Source organism: Sitophilus oryzae, unplaced genomic scaffold (genome assembly GCF_002938485.1).
Source record: "Sitophilus oryzae breed Bouriz unplaced genomic scaffold, Soryzae_2.0 scaffold_1107_pilon_pilon, whole genome shotgun sequence".
Taxonomy (NCBI): domain Eukaryota; kingdom Metazoa; phylum Arthropoda; class Insecta; order Coleoptera; family Curculionidae; genus Sitophilus; species Sitophilus oryzae.
The window spans coordinates 517,546-543,152 of NW_022145735.1; the positions used below are offsets into that span (position 1 = coordinate 517,546).

The following is a 25,607-nucleotide window of genomic DNA, read 5'->3' on the forward strand; positions in this document are numbered from 1 at the left end:
AATCGTAAATAATACAGGTTGTTCAAAATTCTACGCCAAACTTCCGAAAATATAAAATAATGTTTCTTGGTTTTTTTTAAATGGAACATTCTGTATATTATTTTTTCAATGGATAGAGAATTAAAAAATGATCATTTTTTGCATTTAGAGTGCTTCAAAATTCAACATTTTTAACGGTTTTACAAACCACAGTAAATTTTTGTCCAAGCTACCCAATGATTTTTCTCTCATATTTTACCAATGAAACAGCCATATGAAATATTACTGCGTGTATCTGCAAAACCATTAAAAATTTTGAAATATTTTAAATACAAAAAATGTTCATTCTTCAATTCTCCATCTAATAAAAAATAATATACAGGATGTTCCATTAAAAAAAACAAAGAAAAATTATTTTATATTTTAGAAAGTTTGGCGTAAAATCTTGGACACCCTGTATGATTTAAGATTACGATATTTTTAGCAAAATAAATACCTAATATAATTTTGATTTAAAGACAGTTCTTGTATTTTTACTAATTTTTTTAAGGAAGGTTAAAAAATATATTTTTTTATTTATTTATTAATATGCCTGACATTATCCAAATATATTTATTAATATCTTAGGATTATGGAAAGTGATCTGAAAGGAAGCCAAAAATGCAATAATATACAGGGTGTTCCATTTAAAAAAAATCATCCTGATCCACTCACACTTTTTTGAGCCACCATATAGAAGTTAAAATATTTTCCTGAAATACAGCCACGTACATACTTTAGGTTTACACATAAACAAAAGTCCCAAATTATTTATTCTAGGAACTACAGATGCCCGACGCACTATTGCCGAACCTTGTATATCAGAATTTGTTCAAAGTACCTACTGTATCACAAATATCAGTTATCAGCTCACATTGAGACTACGCTTCAAGTTATTAATTTCGTTTAAATAATAATCACCACTTTTATTAAAACTACATACTTTCTGTGTACGTAGTTAATATACAACAAACAGCCAGTTGCAACGTTCAGTTGTAATTACAGTTCTTGTAAAATCCATATTATTACCGATTATTACGACCGAGCATGTACGTTTTCAAGTAAATAAAGAATGTCTTTAAAACTATTGCCGTTCAGTTATTACGCTACGTTTTTCCTTATTCTGGTTCGACGTCTCTAGGAAGTACGGTAGCTTTGATCCGAAGAAATATTTATACAAGCAAGGAGCAGATGTAGTAATGATGCAGTTTAAATGATAATCAAACATTTATAAGTTGTCCTCTGTCGGTATTTTCTATGATTGGCAAGTAGAGAAAATGTAGTTAGGAGAAGAATTTATTTTATCGTAGTAATATATGAATTTTCGTATCTATCATTAATTGGTTTCGTTATGTTTTATTCGCAATATTTTAGAAGAACAAAAATCTTTTATCATTACTTGTCCTCTACCCTTTAACAATTGCTTGTAAAAGAGGCGAATCAAATACCAGAATAGTATTGTATATACAGGGTGGTCTGAACTGTATTCCGGAAACTTTGGCAGCATATTCTGCAGATAAAATTAAATAAAAAAGTTCGTATAAATGTATGTCCTAAAATGCTTAGTTTCAGAGATACAGGGTGTAGAAGTTTCATTTTTATTTCAATTTTTTCCAAATAATTTCTGAAGTAACGTTAATATTTGGATGAAAATTGGCGTTTGGGAGTTTTTTGATATGAGAAATTTGATTTTGATGCCAATATGACTCGTACTTGTAGAGGGCGAAACCTACATATTTTTTAACTGGTTTAAATCGTGATAACTTTTCGTCCGTACCTGTATAAAACTGCCGAGTAAGAAAATATACATTTACGAGGTTTTCTACCAGACACCAATTTTCATCCAAATATTGACGCTACTTCAGAAATTATTTGGAAAAAATCGAAATAAAAATAAAATTTCTACACCCTGTATCTCCGAAACTAAGTATTTTCGGACATACATTTATACGAACTTTTATACTTATTTTTATCTGTAGAATATGCTGCCAAAGTTTCCGGAACACAGTTCGGACCACCCTGTATAGTTAGCAGAAGAATTTATTTTATCGTAGTAGTATGAATTGTCGTATTTCTCATTAATTGGTTTCATTATGTTTTATTCCCGACATTTTAGAAGTTATAACAAAAATTTTTGTATCAGATCCTTCAACAATTACTTGTAAAAATCGAGTTAGAATCAAGTCGAATTAGGGAATCAAATACCATACAATAAAAATAAAACGGCGTCAAAACGGATGGGCAAATAACAATCGATGATAATTTTGGCGAGGTCAAGTCATAGACGTCTTTACTTGACCCGTACTATTCTTTATTTTTTTAATGACGCTTACTGCCAATTAACCTTAAGAAGGTTTTATTTTATTTTTATATTGAGAAAAAAAACGATTTTTAAATGGTGTAGTTTAAAATTTGAAAAAAATTTTTTTTTGGAAATAGATTTGTGTATCTGGAAACTCATTATCTTTATCTTTCTATAATTAGTGTTAAATTTTAACAAGCTTGATTTGTCAATTTTTAATAAATGATGTCTAGAGATTGGCCTCGACCTTTGTCATTCCCCAGCCGTCTTCGGTGCCGTTTTTTTCTGACTATACGATATACGGTACAATAAATGAAGAAGTATAATATGATCTTTAATCTTCTTATTAAAAATTTTAACTTACCTTGCTTTCGCAGACCTTGTGGCAGACATATTTACATACTGAAACAATAAAAGAAATTAATAAAATCAAAAAGTATAAAATTAATAAATTAAAATGTAATTTTAATTTATATATTATTATATTTGTACGTATATCTACATATTTATGAAAATCGTAAAAAAATGTATTAAAAATAATTTCTTTCTTATACGAGCTATACAGGATGAGTCTTAAATAAGTGCAAATATTTTCAGGGCTAGTAGATCCCGATAAAAGAAATATACCTATTTTCTCTTTACCATTTCCCAAATAAGTCCAAGATAACCGAATTATTTTACTTTGAAAATTTCTGAATTGTTCTGTTTTCTTATTTGTAAATTTAATATGCTACCTATGTTGCCATATTATCAAGATATTATGTTTTTAAAAATTTCAAAAAATATATAAATCATTTTTTTCGAAAAATACAAAATTTTCAATTTTTTTTCGGGAAAAAAATTTCAGACATGTTTCTGGGGTCAAAATATACCACCCCTATATGACTGCTGTACTCTTGTACTACCCTGGCTGTAAAGATTAAATTGCTCACATTTTTACTGTCATTTTATTTATTCCTATATTATTTTATGTCGATTATGTTTTATTTCAAAATTAGTATAAAGAAAGTATCTATAAAAATTAATTTTTTTGATTGAATAGCACACAAATTTCTATAATAGTAAAATATTAATTAGTTGTATAAATAAAGAGATGTATAAATGTTGTATAAATAGAGGAAGCCTTCTTTGTACTTTGTATAAATACGTATTATGTATGTATAAATAAAACTGGAAGACAAAATTGAACATAAGGAATTGTGGACAAAATGGTGAATGCGCCTATAGTTAAAAAGACAACATAAAATAATACCAACTTGCTTTATTAAACCGAGTGATTTTTACTAGTAATTTTTAAAGTTTATATTTATTTATGAATATTCAATAACTCATCTAAAATCTGGATTTTTCTTTTAATACTGACAAAAGCTTAAATTTATCAAAAATAGGCCTTCAAATACGAAGATTTGGTAAAAACTTGAATTTTTCTTCTCCGAAATTTCGAAAAAATAATTTTATTTATTTATTTCCCCCCTTCTCGGGGCTGAATTTAAAAAAAATATTTCACAATTCGTTTTTAGATCTTTCAAAGTAACTCAATATCAAAAATTCAAGTTTTTACCAAAACTTCGTATAATTATTATAAAATATTTATTTTTTAGAATAAAAAAATAAATATTTTAACCCTTTATGTAACATATTATCCTTTAATCTTAATGCCAACAAACAACTTAAGGTCGGCTTAAGACTAATTATAGATCGATCGTACCATAGTATCGGATATTCTGAATCAAATTATCGCCCATTTCTGTCAATTTAGAAAAGGGCAACCTTGTAAGAAGCCCGCCGGCCGGGTGCATGTGCATACTCGAATTATGCAAATTGTCGATCATAGAAACGCAGAAATAGACGGAAATCGTATCAAATTATTCTTATTTTCCCTTCTACATCTAATGGGCTAATGGTACCAATGGTAGAACTGCTCGTGGCTCTATTACAGTAACTTATACGTGGTTCTGGTCGGGCAAAACGACTTTTTTATTGACACCTTGATGGGTATATGGGGCATAAAAGCCTACCATTTGGAATTAGTACGTATGATAAATGGGTTTGGAGGTATTATTTTACGAGTTCGTACGATTCAGAATTCCTTAGGAATGGGTGTCTGAATGTGCGTGGGTTTTTGATATAGTGCTGTAAATCATGTAGAAGTGAGAAAGTGAGAAAGATTGAATTGCTTTGCTGGTTAATGCATATATTTTAATAAAAAAATGAACAACAAAAATTTACTACCTATAGTTCATATCATATAAACTTTTATTACCTATGTGAGCAACAGTACACACGGTCCCACCCTGCAAATTTGGATACCACCAAAGAATACCACGCACAGTGGATCGACACATTGCAATTTGCTGGACATTCATCAATTATGCAAAATTTCTAACTTAAGATATTTCTTTGAATAAATGTGTTCTAAAATCTTCAAATTTGTAAAAATAGTCACAACTTTATGATAGAGAACTTATTGAAGAATGCAGGTGTTTTTCCAGAATATATATTTTATTTGAAATTCCGTATTAAATTGACTATTACAAATTAAACTGCATAATTTCATACTTATTCCAAAAAAAAAGTCTTATTATAATATTATAGTGTATTACAAAAAAAATAAAATTTTCATAAATAAATACATAATTATTTACATTTAAATAAATACATAATTGGATATAGCATAAAATTTTGCATATAGTACCCCATCTTCATCTGATTTACGTAAAATATACAGGGTAGATAAAGGTCCATTTAAATTAAACAAGTTATTGCCGTTTAAAGCTAATAATTATTTAAAATAAATTTATAGATACTTTGTATAAGGTAATATTATTTTTATTAATGCAACAAAATCCAGTAAACAGAAAAACTTCAGTACAATATTTGGTTTTAAAAACATAAATATGCCTAGAGAAATAAAGCATTAAAATTGTTAGTGTTTTTTTTCACAAAATCGTAAATATTTCAAAAAACAAAAGATTAAATTGCTGTAAACCTGAATTAAATTACGTTAATTTTTATCGTAAAAATTAAAATGTAATAATATACAGGGTGTTTCATTTAAAAAAAATACAACTTTGATATTTTTTGTTTATTTGGGACACTCTGTACGTTTTGCAAATAATTTTAAAATGTAGCTTTAGTGCTCCATCAACAATCCTATCCCTCATAATTTCCACAAATTTAATAATTTGGCTACAATACTCCTTGTCGAATAGCGTGAACAACCTTGTATATTTTTTAACTGATAGCTAATGTCTAATAACTGATGACAATTTTTATACTAAAAAATAAATATAACGAATGAAATCTTGTTAGTTAGTGGTCAAAGTTAATAGTATAAGAAATATCTCACAAATAAGTTGGTAAAAATCATCCATGCAATTAAGAAATACTTTTGGAAATACTGTATTTTGTATTATATATTATTATAAGCCGCCATCTTGAGTTCTTGGAAAAAACAAATTTGGGAATAAAATTAAAAAATTCATTTCCATTTCTTTTCAAAAAAATCAAAAATATCTAAATCAGACTAATAGTTCTAAAACAAAAGTAAATGTTCATATTTCCGTATACCTCGATCCACTGTGCCACGCACAGTGGGGTATTTGACACAGATAGTTGATCGAAATTTTTTTATGTAGACCTTATATAAATTATTGCTATTTTCAATTAAAGAGGAAATAATATGAACAAAATAAAGGATAATTCGTCGATTCTAAAAAAAGAAAGAAAAATCACTGTTCCTGTGTTTCCACGGTCAATGCCACTAATGCCAGTAGTAATATCGCAACTAATACTACTAATGCTACGACTGATCCGCGAGCATTGCCCATACCACTAAAGTCGCTACTAATGCCAAATTGTGCTATACTGCTAATGGCACTAATGCGATCGCTTTGTACACAACAATGCCATCGCGGTTTACACCTCTCATTAGCATATCACTGATTGGCAAATTAGAGGAAACCAAGAATGTTTTTCTCATTTTATCAGCAAAGTCGCAGTATTTTATTTTACTGTATGAAAGCCCAATGTTTACTAAGTAAAACGTATATAGACAATATGCTGAATTCTTCGAAATGCGCAATTAAATCTCTAAGTATAATAAAAATGTCACAAATTTAATCAAATTTTCTGAACGCCTCACTTTTAGTTGCAAAAAAAATCGTTAGTATAGAGAATACTAAATAAATAATACGTTTTTGTAGAATACATACCTGCAGCTGGCTGAGCCATTTTCAATCAAAACAATAATATAAACATAAAAAGAGCACAAGAACAACAACAATTTATAATTTTAAACATAAAATTTAGCCATCTACCTCTTATCTGTGAGGAGTAACAACTTTGACGTTTCGTTGAAACAAATGAATGCAACTAAACACACCCATAGCAATGCCATTCATGGCAGAGATGATTTAACTTATCATTTATCTTTTTTTGGGAAGTCTGAAACATATTTGATTTTTTTCGATCACCTTTTTCATGCTAATATCCCACCGTGCGACGTTTCGTTTACATCTTCATCAGGGTGGGACTAAGAATGTCATATTGAAGAAAAATGTGGGTTGATTTCAGCATAATTGGGGACGAGCTACAGGACGACACCCTCGACGTTTCGAACCGATGCCTCTAAATGGACGAAATCATCAGGATTTTTCTTAATTATAAAACGGCTATATACATATAGGTATACCGGGTGTGTCTCAAAAGTGGCTCACCCCCTATAACTTTTTTATTCTTTCAGATAAAAAAACGAGATTTGGTATGTTAGTATCTGTTAGTATATGACATAAATTAGGATTGATTGACATATTCAATTGTTTTCGGCCACTTTCCGTTTTACCGGAAATAATTCCAACTTCTGATTACTTCTGATACTTCATTCGATAGAAAATGATACTCTCAATCGAATGACATATTCGCTTTCACTTATTCGCTCAAAAAAATTGTATTTTAAATTTCAATCTAGAGAGCCATGGCTATGTTAAAAACACTAATTTTTAATCAAGGAGCCTTCTAAAGATAGATTTGATCGTCTAATGTTTTTAGTGTCTTGTCCTGGCCGGTTAAAAGATGCCCAAATTGTATTTTTAATCATATCTCAATTTTTTCAAATGGAACCAGGGTGGCTCATTGGCATATTTGAAAAGTACATTTTTTACGAATAATTTGATACCACACACTTGGTATTTCGAGCCAAATTGTCGTTATGAACCGCATGTAAAAATTTCAAATAAACAATATGCGAAAATGTCATTCTATTCCAGAGTGTAATTTTCTAAAAAAATACCGAGAATATAATTTAAAAATCAAAAGCTGCAGTAATTTTCGGTGAAACTGGAAGTGACCGAAAACAGTTGACTAACATACCAAATCTCGTTGTTTTATCTAAAAAAAATAAAAAAACTTATAGGGTCGAGCCACTTTTGAGACGCACTCAGTATATTTATAAAATTATAAATAAATAAAATAACTCGGCAGGTGGATAGAGGTATACGAATGGAGTCCTTAGACGGACAGGCGGTTATTTTAATACAAATTTTGTGAGAGTGAACTAAATTTTTTATTAATTTTTAATTTATCACTTTTTTTATCATTTCAAACTGTTAGAGCACACATAGTGTACACACTTTTTGTTGTTGAATCTTCGATAACCATACAAGAGATACATAGAGTTATTCTGAATACTTGATGTCTGATAAATGAAGAATAAGAACAGACCAACCGTTCTCAAGAAATTCTGCTAACCAACCATCATCATCTCCATTTAATTCATATAAGAGATTAATATATGATTATTGTAATAATCTTAAGTGGTACACACGTGGTTGCAACAAAACGACAATTAATCCATTACTCCGCCCAGGTGGTACGTATACCCGGTACGTATTCTGTTATCGTCCGAGGCGCGCGGCACGAAGCAACCGTTAAAAAATTAAAGACCACATACCTGCAATAAGCGAAATAACGCGGCGATGCGATGGTACGTACGTTGACGTGGGCGTTTTGTCCTGTCAGTTATAAATTGAAAAAAAGGAGAAACGAAAAAGATAAAAGAGAACACACGACTGCGAAGCGGTGGTGTGGCGTATAGAGCCGCCGTTCCCATGGACGCTGAAACAATGCGCATATTTCTGCGGTATTTAGAAACTCGAAGATGGATTAATTTATTGGTTTGCATTCTATTTGAATATTAAACCATTTACGAATAGGTAGTTTCTATCCGTAGAATTGGTCTGACAATTGTTTTATATCTTTAGGTGGTTTTCACACACAACAGTAAAATTAGGGACGATGTCATCGTCAGTACTAGGGTTAAGAACCGGGAAATCCCGGTACCGAAATTCCTGGTTCTTTTGAGACATCAACTAAGCAGAAAAATAGCTGTGACAACCGGAATCAGACAAGGAGATAAGCCCAACCCTGTTCAACATCGTAATGGACGAAATCATAAATGAAGTAAAACAAGCTGGGAGAGGATATCGACTGGGAGATAAAGAAATTAAAATAATATGCTATGCTGACGATGCAGTACTCATATCCGAAGATGAAGATAACTTACAAAAGTTTCTATATAAGTTCCAACAAACGGCAAAGCTCTTTTAGGGAACCGACTTTCATGGTCCGAAGAAGAAGAAGAAGAAGAAGAAGAAGAAGAAGAAGAAGAAGAAGAAGAAGAAGAAGAAGAAGAAGAAGAAGAAGAAGAAGAAGAAGAAGAAGAAGAAGAAGAAGAAGAAGAAGAAGAAGAAGAACGTCAGAAGCAAAGTTAGAATTTATAAGGCTTGCGTGAGACCGGTTATGACACATGCGATAGAGACCAGAGGAGAGAACACAACAACAAAACGGCTCCTAAAAAACAACAGAAATGCGAACACTTAGATCAATTACAGGATATACCTTATATGACCGGAAAAAGAAGTGAGGAGAAGAAGAGAAGAAGAAGAAGAAGACTTGGAAGAAGAAGAAGAAGAAGAAGAAGAAGAAGAAGAAGAAGAAAGAAGAAGAAGAAGAAGAAGAAGAAGAAGAAGAAGAAGAAGAAGAAGAAGAAGAAGAAGAAGAAGAAGAAGAAGAAGAAGAAGAAGAAGAAGAAGAAGAAGAAGAAGAAGAAGAAGAAGAAGAAGAAGAAGAAGAAGAAGAGAGATGTTACTGTTCTTACTTCTGATGTTATTTGTTATTTTGAAATTTCTATAATGTTTATTAGCAATTATTGAAGTTTAAATATGTTATTTTATTATTTAGTATAATATTGCCAAATGGATTAGTTATATTTTTTTGTTATGTTTTTATAGCCAATTGCATCTTTAATTGAAATTGTTAAGTTTTTTTTTTAAATTTAGTTATGTTCGAGGTTGGTTGATGTTGTTTGATGTAATTTTTAAGCTACCTATATGTTTTCTTTTTTTTTCGCTTGTGTTCATTATTTCTGTTCATGTTTACTTTCTCATGACTTAATAATTTGATATTATTTTCATTTGAAACTCAACTTTTTATCGGTTTTACTTCCACAATCATCGAACGAAAATATTTTAGTACAGTTCAGGAAACTATAATTAATACTGCCAATTAGGGTTCAGATCTTTTTGGCCATCACGGAGCCAGGCCTCGGTAACAATAATTAAATTAAAAAGTAATTATTTTTCTTACGTGAGAAAGTCTTTGATACTTTATAGCGGTCGAAATCAAACTCTTCTAAATAATTAATGATGCTATTTCTTATTGTTCTTGCTTCTTTTCTCTTTTGAAGTTCCTATATAATATTTATTATGTTATGTTTTAATAGATATTTGCATTTTTAATTCAATATTTTAAGGTTTTTGTCTCAAATTCAGTTAAGTTGGTTTATGTTGTTTAATGTTATATTTAAGTTCCTTTTTTATTTATTTGTGATCATGTTAATTTTTCAAGACTGATTACTTAATAATTTGATATTATTTTCATTAAAAATCTCAATATTTTATACATTTTACTTTGAGAAACTATCCCTTGCTTTCTGATTGATGAACTGCACCACCATTGAAAAAAAATAGTCAGTACCGAAAAAAACGGGAAATCCGGGTTCCTAAAAGGCGCGGTACCGAAATTCCCGGTTCCGAAAAACAGCTCCGGTTCCGCAAACCCTAGTGTTTACAGAAAATAAGTTTTTTATTTTGTAGACTTTCTTCTATTGGCAAAAAACACAGAATTCTTTTTTAAAGATGATTATATTTACGCATTACATCAACATTTCTTTAAATGTGAACAATAAAACATACTAACCTCTGCAACAAGATCCTTCGTTGATGATGGGCTGATGGCACAGGTGACAGGGTCGCGGTTTCTTGAAAGTTTTACATCGAAATGCATGGCTGGGTCCTTGGGCTACTCCGCTACTGTCTTCGTTCTGAAACGAAAATAAAGAAGAAAATTTAATAAAGCCGAGATTTGTATCTCGCCAAGAGCGCGAGACGCAAAAATATGTATGTAAAATTATGTAAAGCCAGTGAAAAGGTTATTCTGAAGGAGTACAGAGATATTTTAAGTGATTATTTTACGGAGAAGTCATAAAAGTTATACGTGTGGTTTGAATAATTTGTCAAATTATTTTGCAACTGGGTTTTGAGATAGCTAACTCAGTGTTGTAAGATATCAGTTAGGCTTGTCACCCTACTGACAGAAAAAATATACATTTCCGCCATTTTTTATACAAAAAAGGTCTCTTGGTAAAAGTTGGTACGAGTAAACGTTCTCAAGGTATTTCGAATCGAAATAATCAATGCATGTAATCACTGAAAATATACAGGGTGAATCTTAAATAAGTGCAAATATTTTTAGGGGTAGTATATTTCAACCCAATAAACACATTTATGAAATTTTTTTAAAAAAATTTGGAATTCTTTGATTTCTTTTTTAATTTATAAGCCTCATTCCAGAACCTCGCAATTGGTGGAATAAATTAATGGTTTCAATTACACTTTATACTTTTTAGTTTACAATCATTCAAAATGTCTAAAAAACACAATTAAAATTAATAGAATATCCTAGCAACAGCTTGCGGTAGTTAGTTGTATCCATAGAGAAAGCCTAATATTTAGTTTATAAAACAATCAACTTTTGATTTATAACCACAATTTCTCTTGACGGACGATAATCAAAGGCCAAAATGACATTCCGCGCATATTTTGAAATATAATTAGTGGACAAGTTAAAAGTTTGTTAACTTTTTCTACTAATTGAAAATGAGTACCACTAATTTTGACGTTCTGAATGCTTTTCCAGCAGATCTCCAGTAATTCATTTCGGTCGCTAATAGCATGTTCTCCGTTCTGCTTTTCAGCTACTTCGCTTCCGTAAGTTATTATGCTTTTCACTACGGTATTATATATGTTCTTCTTATTCTTTAGAAATTCCTTGATCCTTAATCCAAGATATTTATATTTGTCACAGTTTTTTATCAAGCTACCATCCTCTGAGACTATGTTCTCTTGTCCCCCTACAGTTATACCTACAGTTGTCCCCCTACAGTCATACATTGAGTTTTTGTGATATTTACCTCCAACCCTCATTTTTTATACTCCTCTATCAGCTTCCTTGCCATATATTCAAGGTCTACGTGGTCTTGGGCTAGGACTATCTGGTCGTCCGCAAAAAATAGGGTGTATAGGGTATCCTCATTTATTAGGGGGATTCCCATTCCTCTACACTTAAGCATCCATTTTTTAGTGCTTGTTCCAGGTATATTTTGAATAGTATAGGAGATAGGCAACATCCTTGCTTGAGGCCTTTTGTAATTTTTATGTTTTCCGACAATAAGTCTCGTATTTTTATTCTAGCTGTGATGTTCTGGTATAAATTCTTAACTGCATTTGACATTTATATTAGTTATTTCCAACGTTTCCCACAGTGTATTTAATTGTATGCTGTCATAAGCCTTTTGAAGGTCTACACAGGGTGGCCCATCGAAAACGTTCCGCAAGGCATAACGGCCAGGGTAATTTTTTTTTTCAGAAAATTCAAAAACACGTCGATTTTGTTTGTGAGGGGGACAATTTTTGCCCCAAAAATGATTGCAAAATCTTCAACCCTTTAAGCGGGGGTGTCATCCCCTAATTTTTTTCAAATGGGAAGGGGGGTCAAGTGGTACCGCAATGAAAAGGGCTTTCTATTCTCTATACTTTCCCGCTTCGTTTTTGAAAATCGGTCGAGCCGTTGAGAAAATATGATGGATTGAAATTTGAAAAGTTTATTTAAACATTTATCAGAGTAAATGATAAGGATAAATTCCTTCGACCTTTACTTTTTTCTATAGGGACACATAAAAAGTAAAGTGTATAGCACTCCATCCGCCTCATTAGAAGACCTGCGAAGACGAATTATTGATGTTTGTCGCGAAGTGACCCCGCAAGTTCTTCAGAATGTTCTAGAACGGGTTGAAAATAATTTGTGTTACTGTATGGAGGTTGACGGGCAACATTCTCAGCATTTGCTTCATTAATAACATAAGTTTTTTTTTAATTAATTCAATTTATGCGTTTTTTGCAAAAAGTACTTTTCAAATTTCGTGTTTTTGAATTTTCTGAAAAAAAAAATACCCTGGCTGTTATGCCTTGCGGAACGTTTTCGATGAGCCACCTTGTATATTGTAAGTGTACCTCTTGATCCGTTAGTGTACCTCTTGATACGTACCGTTTTGTTCTCTAAGACCTGTGTTATGGTAAATAGATGATCCACAGTAGACCTTCCCGCTCTAAAAAATAATATCTTCATAATATGGTAATATAAATAGTAGATTAAATTTACACGAAAGAAAATCCAGTGAAGATCCAGTGGTTCTCAAAATTTAAGTGAAAAATCATTTTTTTTTAATTTTCAAGTAAATATCTCGGTTATTTTGGATTTATTTGAAAAACGGTAAAAAATATGTTTCTTTTATCATCTACCAGCCCTGAAAATATTTAAGACTCACCCTGTCTAAGTAGAATTACTCTGTTAAAAAACTATCAAGTAGATTTCTTTAAAAAAACTATTACAACACAGCACTAAGAGATAAAATCTAGTAATAGAAAAATAAAAATTAACGTCGCAATGTCCTCGGTTCACAAATTGAGATGAAACGTATTCAAAATGAAGATTCGTTCGTGATGCAAATTTAGAAATGTCCCGAACAAAATAAGATCAGTGTCTTAAACGCGATAAGCATTGCAAATGAGCTGGAGACTTCTTTTTCAGGATTTTGTCGTGAGATAATTTACGAACAGCTTTCGGAAGGTTCACGAGTCAAAAGAATACTTATTGAGGATTATGACTTGTTGTATTTAATTCTGTTGAAAAACACTTCAAACTTTTTTCAAAGAAACGTCTTAGTTGAAAAAAATGATGTTTAAAAGCCAACAAGAAAATAAAACACTACTTCACCACACTGCACCAAAACACTTTACTTTTGCACTGGACGCGTTTTTCACTAACCAGTTTTAATTATCTGCTGATAATGCTAACATGGTTAGCGAAACGCGCGTCTAGTGCAAAAGCTGTTATATAATTCATTTATTTGATGGTTGCAATAACCATCATTAATAATACACCTCGAAGGCCTCGAAGCTAAAGTTTATGTTTTATATCCTTAATTTTTTTGTAAAAATTGTCAGTTCCTTTTAATATAAGCAACTCTTAAAAGTTTACCTAACTTTATATTTAAAAACGTGCTATAAATCATTTATAGGGACCGTTGAAGGAAAGTCTCAGGACAAGAAAAATGTTTAAAAACTTTTAAAGGATCGAGAAAAATATTTTAAGCCTGTAAAATAAACCTTTTTTATTTATTATAAACGTGCGTCCGGAGTTTAAAATTAAGGTGTATTATTGTAAATTGAGTTATTTTTCTGTTGAAAATTAAAATTGTTTCAACCAAAATTGTATTCAATGAAAAATATCAGTAATACCTGTCTAGTACGTAAATATATTCCTAAAAAGGCAGACAAAATAGCTAAACATAGATCACCAATTCAATCATAAGTTCAGAACTATTCCTGGATCCAGAACCTTTCTACAGTGCTAAAAAAGTAATTACAAAAACTACCATAAACTGTAGATGGCCAACTTCTTCTTCTTTATGTACCGTCTCCATATCGGAGGTTGGCTATCATCATTGCTATTTTGACCTTGGAAGCTGCGGCCCTAAATAGGTCAGATGACGTGACATTAAACCATTTTCGCAGGTTTCTGAGCCAGGATATTCTTCTCCTTCCAACATATCTTTTTCCTACAATTTTTCCCTGGATTATGAGTTGCAAAATCTCATACCTTGGACCTCTCATGATATGGCCGAGATATTGCAATTTTCTTTTTTTTTACTTCCTTGAGGATCTCTACGCCCTTCCTCATTCTTATCAGAACCTCCACGTTGGTTACATGTTCTGTCCATGGTATTTTTTTTTTTTTAGAATGGTATCCATGGTATTCTCAACATCCTACGGTATGTCCACATCTCAAAGGCCTCCAGTTTCCGCTCGCAAAGCTCGTTGAGGGTCCAAGCTTCCATACCATACAAAAGGACTGGGAATACATAATATTTGAGCATACGAGTTCTCAGATCTAGGCTCAAATCGCGGCTACAGAGCAGCTTCTTAATCTTCACAAAGGATGCACGGGCCTTTTCAATGCGAATCTTTATTTCTGAACAATAATCCGCGGTGCAGTCGACACTTGTACCCAGGTAGTCATACCTCTCTACTCTTTCGAGCTTCTTGCCTTCCGCGTACAGATGTTCATTGGGCACTCCAGTTTTAGTGACAATCATGTATATGGTCTTCTTAACATTGAGTGTCAGACCATATTCTCGACTAGTTGTGATGACGTTATTTAACATATTCTGAAGGTCTTGCATGTTTTCAGCGAGAAGGACTGTATCGTCCGCGTAGCGCAAATTGTTCAGTGGTATGCCGTTAACTATTGAAAAGATGGCCAACAAATCTCTATAATACTGGTGCAAAAATTCACCACCAGATAAAATTGCCAAATAAAGCTCGTAAATTTATTTATGAATCCAAAAATTTTCATTGGTTCAAAATTCCTCTATAATGCTGAAAAAGCAATTGCAAAAATTGCTATAAGAGTGTGTGACCAACAAATCTCTAGAATGAGTTCTAGAGATTTCCATTTCTCTTCCATTTCCCTCACTCGGTTTTTCTTATTTCTCGTCTCATTTAATTAAGCAAACTATTCTTGTAATATCTTTATTAAATACTTATCTAACATCAATAAAATAAACAAGAAGATTAACAATAATAATAATTAAAGATTTTAATACATTTATTTGTTGAAAAGTTTTGCCTGGCAAAAATGCTAGACTTCTTTTTCTTAAAACCTACATTCTGGCGTTTTAAAAAAGCGACGAGTTTATGATATTTTGATATGTCAGTTTTTTTTTCTTAATTCTAGCATTGTCCGTATCATGCTGTATGTAGCCCTAAGAGTAGATGGCTTTTTCTGCCTTGCCATGTCGCTAAAATATGCCACCAAGACTGCCTCCGAAGCAATATTCTTAGCATTTCTTTCGGCACACCATTTTTCGTATACTTTCAATGCTATTTCATATCGCCCCCTACTTTTCTCTGCAAGTAAACTGGCTTCTGCTCTTTTTGCAGCTTCTGTAAGTTCTGGTGGAGTACCAACATTAAAGTAGTCTTCATTATCAGAACTTTCCGACAACGTTCTGGCTTTCTATGTTATATAAATTCGAAAAAGCGAACGAGAAATTCAAAACTGTCACTTAGTTGTTTGTTTTGCTGTTGAAGGTTTGCGCCATAACAACCATTGGTACCGGTAACTATAGATATGGAAATGCCAAAACAGAAAACGACAAATTTTCGCATATTTATTTTTTTTTTCAAAATAAAATACTGTCCCTATTTTTTAATTAATGATGTGGTTGTAAATAAAATAATATACAAACCTCCAAGGAAAGTTTTCATTATTGCCTCGAGATTTCGTTAATCTCTCGACAGTAATGAAACACTTCCCTCCTCGATATGTAATATACTATTAGTGTTATTATGGTAAATTAGAATTATTTTGCTGTTGCAAATTAAAATAGTTTCAATTTGAATTGTTATCAATAAAAAAATCAGTAATGTATGTGTCTAATACATAAATATATTCTTAACAGGCAGGTAAAATAGCAAAACATAGCTCACTAATTTACTCATGAGTGTTGAAAAAGCAAAAATTACAAAAATGGCATGGTAGTTACAAAACAGCTAATGAATTAAATCATCCTTGTCACAGATTAAAATAGTATTTAAAATGACACCTAACAAACATAAACCCATTACCTTTAAATCCTTTTTCATTAAAAAAAAACTTTAACTAAAAGCTTTTCAACGATTGCCTACATCAGACAACCCAATTTACCGTAATACAAAAGAAAGCGGAAAAAGTAACAGAACGAAAGCTAGAACATTCGCTTAATTACAATTTCGCATGAAACAAAGCTCGAGAAAAGTTTTCTGGAAAGTCTGAATGAGTTGGACGAACATCATAACCGCAAATTAAGCCAATAATTCTGGCAATAAACGTGAGAAATAGCAACTGGAATGGAATGGCAACGGGAAACCTGGAGTGGAGATAAAACCAGAGCAAAATCGATATAGAGTTCTATTTATTTTTCTATCTTCTATCTCGTATTTTAGTTGTTGTTTGGCAAACCGAAAGATTTTTCAGTAGGAAACGAAGGAAAATGTTCACTTCCTTTTCCATTTCGTGAGATTTTCTGCGAAAAAATTGGAGAAGAAGTTTTTATTGGCTAAAGTAGTTTCATCGATCAGCTAAAAGTCATCTTTAGAAGGACTTAAAAGACGGTTTTATATATAAAGTTATATTTAAAAAAATTGGCGCCGGGAGGCACGTATAGCCGCCCATACTAAAATATGTTAATACAAATTTGGTAGGCAGTTCTTTTAGTTTCAAAGTAAAGGAATTTTTCCAATTTTGGTCCGCGGTTATTTCCCCTATCCGCCACCTGAGGTTGCGTCCGATGGGAGTTTGGAGTTCTCCACACGTATTTTCTGAAACACGGACTACGGAAACACGGAATATCTCAAAAACTGCGATTTTGACTGATTTTGATGTTATTACAAATTTTGTTGCAAATATTATTCCTAATCTTAAATTGAAAACTGCGTTTCGCTAGCTATTGTAATTTTGGAGCAACGATTTTTTAAAATTTTTGACCCCCTACCATACCCCCTTACCAACCACCCACCCCCACCAAAAACTAATGGCCAGATTCTCGGGTGCCACAGTATTTTTGTGCCAAATTTGGTTAAAATCGGTTTAGCGGTTTTTGAGTTATCGTGTTACAGACGGACAGACGGAGAGACAGACAGGCAGACAGACAGACAGACACCATAAAAATATTTTGTATTTAGCCAAAAACCAAACCAAACCAAATAACTCATTTTGAGTGAAATTAAGAAAACTTTTTTTTGCCGATTTTAATAGCCTACCATACCTGTTGGTATGGTTTGGTTTGGTTTGGTTATTCCCAAACCATACCTGTTGGTACATGTGCCATCTCATTTTTTGTGGGGAGATTCTTCACGTAAAAGTAAGATTTTTTATATCAACATTATATCCGATTCTGCTTTGTTTTGTAGGTACAGAGTGTTAAAATCTTAATAATTTTTCGATTTATGTATTATAATTTTCTTCCAAGTACTTCTGTGATTTGAATGAAATTTTGAGGGTAAAAGTTACTAAAGTGCTTCATACAAATTTTGACGTTTTTTACGTCAAAACTAACTGTCACAGTGACACGTGTCGTATATTCTCAAGTTGGTCTTGGTCCAAATTATCGTCATACCAAATTTCATTTAAATCGGACGTTTTTTTGATTTGATCCATTGATGATGGGGTTTCGTAGTGCACAAAACGTCGTCAAAATATCAGGAAAAGCCCCATCTTTTGGTAAAAGAAATAATCATGTATAAGAAATAATCATGAAAATAAATTTTGAGAATTGCCGTTTTTGCAGTAGGAAAAATTGGCGCCGGGAGGCACGCATAGCCGCCCATACTAAAATATGTTATAAATCAATTATCTCAAAAACTGCGACTTTGACTGATTTTGATGTTATTACAAATTTTGTTGCAAATATTATTCCTAATCTTAATTTGAAAACCGCGTTTCGCTAGCTACTGTAATTTTGGAGTTACGATTTTTTAAAATTTTTAACCCCCTCCCATACCCCCTTACTAACCTCCCACCCCCACCAAAAACTAATGGCCAGATTCTCAGATGCCACAGTATTTTTTTTAGCCAAATTTGGTTAAAATCGGTTTAGCGGTTTTTGATTTATCGTGTTACAGACCGACAGACGGACAGACGGACAGACGGACAGATGGACAGACGGACAGACGGACAGACGGACACCATGAAAATATTTTGTATTTAGGTCAATTATGACCCAAATAACTCATTTTGAGTGAATTGGCGATCTTAATAGCCTACCATATCTTTTGGTATGGTCGGCTAAAAATAGTAGATGAAAACTGGAATAATTAAAAACTATCTATTATTGAGAGTATGACAAAAAAATCAGTGCAAAATAGAAAAGAAGAGCAGAGAAACAAGGAATGATAGTAAAAACAAATTAATTAATTTAACGATTTAAGGTTGATTCGCACTATACAATCCATATCAGCTCCCTTCCGTTTCCCTTCCGTTTACATAAAATATTATATCATGTATATGAATAGGACCATGCACACTATCCGTTCCGTTTCCCTTCCGTTCCATATCCTTTCCTTCCATACATTTTTTTGACGGACGGACTGAAGCTTATCGGAAAGAGCGTTGTCATGTTCTTACATTTGTACCAGCTATAGCTCTGATAAAATTTTGCTGATATTTATTCTTTCACCTCTTAATTAAATCTATTACTTTTTCAAAAGATACAAATCTTTAAAATTAAACTTTCGTAATGATAAATCGTACAATAAAAAGTATGGAACTGATATGGAACGGAAGCTTACGTATAGCGTCAATGCAATAAAAAATACGGAACGGATATGGAATGGAAATGGAAGGTATAGTGAGTGAATAATATTGAAGAAAATTTCTGAAAATACCTGATTACAAAGACAAGCAATTTCGGTATAAACGTGAAAAATTGCAACTGGATCTGAATCGTAATCTCGAACATGGCGGAACACAAATCTAGAGCAGGATCGATAGTTTTATCCCTTTTTCTTATTATTTGGCAAACCAAAAGGATTTCCAGCGAGAACGAAAGAAAATGTGCACTTTCTTTCCCATTATTCGGAGGTTTCTGCGAAAACAAAAAGTAGCTTTTATCGGATAAAGTTGTTACTATTGATCCACCGCCGAATGTTTTAGTGGAATTTTTCTTTTGATGGGGTTTAAGGGGTCTTTTAGAATTTTTTTTAAAAAAGAAGAACGAAATTATTGGGAAAAGCCTACAGTAAGATTAGCCATGAAAACATGACTAAAATATGGCTGCCCGTAGATACTTAGTGTTTCTGCCTTCCGGCTTCATCAATACGGGAGAAATCAGCAACGATGGAGTAGTAGTCCTGAAAAAAGAAAAAGGGAAGCAAACGAGGCACGAGGCACCATTTGCAACTTGGTTAAGCAATAGCTCACAATTCGGGAACATTACCACCGAAAACCCGCTGCGCAGGTGAAAAAGTAAAATGAACTCTTAACATAGCTTGCTTCTATAGAGTACAAATATTGATAGTTGTGATATTGAGTAGAGATATTGATAGTATATTAATGTTCTCTGTTTGAATCAATACTGTTTTTTCCAATCATTTCCAAGTGAACATGATAATTTATCTATCTATCTATCTATAACGGTTTTTTTTTTGTTTGTTCCTACCTTTGAATAAGAAGATTAAGGAAGGAGCATAATGCTATCCATGTATGGTGGGCGGAAAAAGGACTCTAGGGTGGGGATCCTTGATAGTTCTGTTTGACGATTCATTTGACACATTTGAATTTGATTTGAAATTTTGTGGATTTGTTAGTCTTTACGGAGCTTATTTTATGTTATTTATTATTTATTCTACTACTGATAGTTGTATAAAGGTAGTACATCTAGATGGAAATTGTGGCAGAACTTAAATTAACAGTGACACTATCGCGATTTATCGAAAAAGGCTCTAAAATAGTTGGTTGTGTAGCGTGCGGTAGATCTCGGCAAAAATCGAGTAAATAATGGAACAACTTTTCGCTAGTAAGTGACTATATAATATACATACGTGTAGTAAACCGATCATTTATGAAATTCACTTAAAGAAAAAATATACAATTATATTTGTTCTTGCATTTTTGCTTTTATTTACTACTTGTCAAAGATTAGATGTCAAAGAATTTAGATACGTCAATTTGACTTACCTGCTTCAGTAGCGTATCGGATGTTTGTAATAAATAATTAATAGTTTGTTAATAAATAATTATGAAAACTTATTTATTTTTATTACAATAATATGTTTTTGAAACAATTTTAATAACTACCAACATTTATTCACAACTTAAAATAAAAAAAAACAAATATTGAGTCTACCCCACGTCTACCCTACATCATAGTTTTACATTTAAGGAATTTAAGTCGGCCATATTTGAGTCCCATCGCGGTGGACCTAAGATTTTTGATATGCTCCTTCCTTAAGGTGTACGCGCACTGAATCGGTACCAGTCCGGCGAGAAACGGCGAAGGCGGTGACTCGACTATCGTAGATAGGTAGAGGTAGGAATCTGGCCTCTACAGGCCGAAATGTTTTAATAGACGCCGGCGCCGTCTATATGTACGATGGTCGCAGTCGCTTTTGCTGGTCGGTCCGATCCGATGCAGTGCGCGCCCTCCTTTAGTCTTCTTATTCAAAGGTCCCTACATATTATCTATCTATATATCTATCTATAACCCTTTTTTTTGTTTGTTCCTACACAACACATATGTACGCTGTCTAGTTCATCTGCGAATTGTCAGAAACTAGTTCACACATTGCGAAATATCTCTGGATGATACCGACCAAGACGAATTAAAAGCATATTTCAGTTTGTAAATGGCACGTCAAACTCTTGAGACGCCTTTACTGTCAAAGCATCACTCACGATATTTTACTTGTGTTTCAGATTTAGTTCAAAATTAGGTCAAAGCTGATCGATTTATGAATAATTTGTGCCATATGTGCTATTAGCCGTTGTATAATTAGTGTGACTGTAATTTAATTTATTCAGAACATATACAGGGAGTCCTTGTTTGAATCTGCATTACGAGTTTTTAGAGAACTAGGTTATCTAGATCTAGAGTGGATTTTTTTCATAAAATCATGTAATTGCTGTAATAATGATAATTACTTTCTTTTTTCTTTCTTTTGTGCCAAACATTTCAAAAAATTGTAACTGATATATGCTCTGTTTTTTTTTCTCAGGTAAGGTTTCGACAGACGATGACAGGAAAAAAGCAGGTACCAATCCATTTATTTCACCAAAAAAAGTTTCTAATATTTTTTAAGTTAACTATGCATGGGTTTATACAGGGTGGTCGAAAACTTCGGCAGCATATTCTGTAGATAAAAATAAGTAAAAAAGGTCGTATAAATGTATGCACTAAATTGCTTAGTTTCGGAGATATCTACAGGCTGTAAAAGTTTCATTTTTATTTCAATTTTTTCCAAATAATTTCTGAAGTAACATCAATTTTTGATGAAAATTGGTATCTGGGAGTTTTTTGACACAAGACATTTGATTTTGATGTCTATATGACTCCTATTTGTAGGGGCGCCACCTACATGTGTTTTAACTGTTTTGAAGAGTAATGATTATTCTCTCGTCGGTACCTGCATAAACCAACTGAGTGAAAAAATATACATTTCCATGATTTTCTACGTAAAAAATGTCTCTTGGTAAAAATCGCTACAAGTAACCGTTCTCAAGATATTTAGAATGCAAGTAGTCAATAGGTGTAATTATTGACAAAAATAAACATGTTATTGAGTAGATAGTTATTTGACTGAAATGAATAATTTGGGAAATGTTTAATTTTTTAAATTAATCATAAATTTTTCTTCAAAAAAATGATGATAAAACAGTTTCTGTTGAACTTTTGACACAAAATCATTTCAAATGTATGAGTTCGGTCTAATAACTATTTAGTTAACATGCATGTTTAATTTATGTCAGTGATGACAGGTATTGATAAGATCAATTCTCAAGATCAAATATCTCGAGAACCATTACTCGTAGCGATTTTTACCAAGAGACCTTTTTTGTAAAAAAACGTTGTAAATGTATATTATTTTACTCAGTAGTTTTGTACAAGGACGGACGAAAAGTTATTACTTTTCAAACTAGTTAAAAATATGTTGGTGGAGCCTTCTATACAAGTAGGAGTCATATTGACGTCAAAATCAAATTTCCCATGTAAAAAACTCCTAGGTAACAATTTTCATCCAAATATTAACTTTACTTCAGACATTATTTGGAAAAAAATCAAAATAAAAATGATTTTATACCTATTTTTATCTGCAGAATATGATGCCGAAGTTTCCGGAATACAGTTCGGACCACCCTGTATGTATTTAGAAGAGAAAATTTAAGGATAGTTTTCTAAAGACTTGAAGATAAAAGCTCAAACTAAAAATCTATCGGCCAATAATACCTCATAATGTTATGTCTAGATAAAAAATAAACAGGCAGGCTAAACATTTCACATAAGAATTTTAATCACCAAATGCTTAAAATATACAGAGTTTGTTTTGGTAGCTGTTAATGAGAAAATATTATAAATAGATTTGTCTAGAGAGATCAGACCAATAGAATTATTAGCAGCATATTACTTTTGTCGTGTTAGGTTTAACCAAAGTTTTACTGAGTATATATTTAGTAAATATTGATTTAAAAATCTTGATTTAATTTACTAAATTCATAGTGAAAAGCTTCATAGGAATTCGAAGATTGATTAGCACCCATCGAGTTGACGAGTCATCAACTTGAGGGAGGAGGGCCATGGTCAACTCAGGTCCTCACAAGAATTGACCTCAAATCCAAGGAGGCATTCGAGAAAGAGAGATACATCCTCAATTATAGATCCAGGAGACTACATCGGTATCAGGTTTAAAGATAGACCAAGTTAAAGAGGTGGAGAAAATGGAGACAGATCCTCTAGCCTCCACTTTAAAGGTACCACAGGAGACAAGCTCCTCGACTGTGAAGGAAACGGAGGCCTAAACCCCAACCGTGCAGGGGTGTATACTTTTAAAGTGTGTAGGTAGTACTCTAAAGGTGTAGGAGGTAGATGTCCTCGGAGGACGAACAATTGTTGTCAGAGGAGGATGGGAACTACCCTGCCCCCCCCTACAATACGAAGATCCTCGTGTATAATGAGTTAAAACTCAAGAAAGGGGGACAATAGATCTTTAAGGTCGCGGTTCAGTTATTTTACATTGACGTCAACTCAACAGTTTTAACTCTATGATAAAAAAATGTAACGCCAAGTTATCTTAAAAATATATACAAAAAACCTCCTGGTAATTATTCATTTACACCCTGTAGATTCTCACAGCGTCTTATCCATCTTGTGGGAAAGCACTTTGTAAGGAAACTACGAACATTAAAAATGACTGTATAAAAAGTTTTGGTCTTTTCATTTTCGAAAAAAAGCATATCAGGATTATGTTAATGTTCCAAAATCCTTACAGCGTCTTATCTAAAAATTTCTTTTCTCGTACTAAACATCGCCTCCGTCAGGTGGCGCGCTACCCTAATCCTTCCGGGGATAACCACAATTAATCACGCAAGACCCTGTTTAAAATCCACGTGTGTATAAGAGAGACAGATAGAGAAGGAAACAGCTAGCGTTCTCTATTTGTTCCAGACAAGGAATTTCATTCTTTGCATATTGAATGAGGGGATGAAGAAGAAAAAAAGGGATAAAAGAGGCGAAAGAAGTAAAAAATGACATGTCAGAATCAATTACTCCAACTTTCTTGTACGGGATTTATCTCTTTTTTTTTGGTACAGATAATTTTTTTTTGGGTGATAAAATTTGAAATGGGTTGATGTGAGCAATTTCGCATGTATTAAGGCGCGTATCGACGGAAAACACCGTATTAAAATAAATATCTCAAAAATTTAGTAACATGCTAGTTGACAACTCTACCAATTATTATTAAGTTGTCAAAACATCAATTGGCGATGAAAACTTATTTACATTTTTATATTAGGTGTATTTTTAGATAACTACAGTGTAATAAGAATTTCGGACCTTCCATTGTCTTTATTTATTTTAATGAATGGCCTTGTTTATTCTATTTATGATGTCTTGCTCTGTGCCTCCGTTGGTTCAGATCTTCCTAAATCTATGGTTGAGATTATACTACCAGGTTGTTCCAATGATAAAGGGAGCGACGTTGTTGGTACAAGCTCTCATCGATTAAGTTTTTTTAATATTGATCTTAAGACCTGCAATTCGAGCTTCCTTTGTGAAGTCAAGTAGTTTTGATGCCATATCCGCGTAACTATGAGAGGCGACATTATAGGGAAGATAATATAACACTATAACAAAAAAGAAGTTTGAAACGAATTTTTATATATTAGAAATTTAATTTGATAATACACTTGCGTGCATAGAAATCGGCCCAAGGCAAACTTTTGAAGTTAACTATATATTTTTTAGAATATATTTGTCAGATTAAGTAAAAATATACAGGGTGTTTCAAAACAAATGCGAAAAACTTTAGGGGGTGATTCCTTGTTCAAAATAAAGGGTTTGCTTTATAAACGTTGGGTCAAAAGTCAACCATTAGGGAGATATCGCGGTACAAAGATGGCGGAAAAATAATGTTTTTATTTTTTATCTTGAAAACGAAAAGAGATAGACTAATGAAATTTTATGGAAGCATTATTGTTATGAAAACACACTTTCAGGTAATTTTTTTACCTTTTCAAAAACGAGTGGAAGGGGTTGAAATAAACTACCCCTATCATTCTTGTTAACGAAATTTAAAGAAAAATCTTATCAAACACATGCAAGTGCTTTAATTTGGATAGTTTAGTTTGTTTAGAAACTTTTTTACCTCTTCTGTTTTTTTGATAAAACTCACCGATTGGAAATTAAAAAATAAAATGTAAAGCATTACATGTCAGGACAAAAAACATTTTTAGATTAAGAATCTAGTGATAATAACGATAATAATAATCATCTAGATAATAACGTGTTGCAGTAGAGTAATGTCAAATAAAATAATATTAGGAACATCCTAAAAAGTAACAGCGGCCGACTAGATTT

General features: G+C 32.3%; 1 protein-coding gene across 4 annotated transcripts in view; it reads right to left on the reverse strand.

The window, feature by feature from the left end:
- The window catches only part of LOC115880989 (tensin-1-like), a 458,204-nt gene that overhangs the window by 263,192 nt on the left and 169,405 nt on the right, over nucleotides 1-25,607 (reverse strand). For all 4 annotated transcript variants that reach the window (XM_030898374.1, XM_030898353.1, XM_030898341.1 and 1 more), the window contains exons 2-3: nucleotides 10,577-10,700; nucleotides 2,685-2,722 (exon numbers count right to left, since the gene is read on the reverse strand). In XM_030898374.1, coding sequence (XP_030754234.1) covers nucleotides 2,685-2,722; nucleotides 10,577-10,700 — 162 coding nt within the window. The remainder of the gene's footprint in view (nucleotides 1-2,684; nucleotides 2,723-10,576; nucleotides 10,701-25,607) is intronic.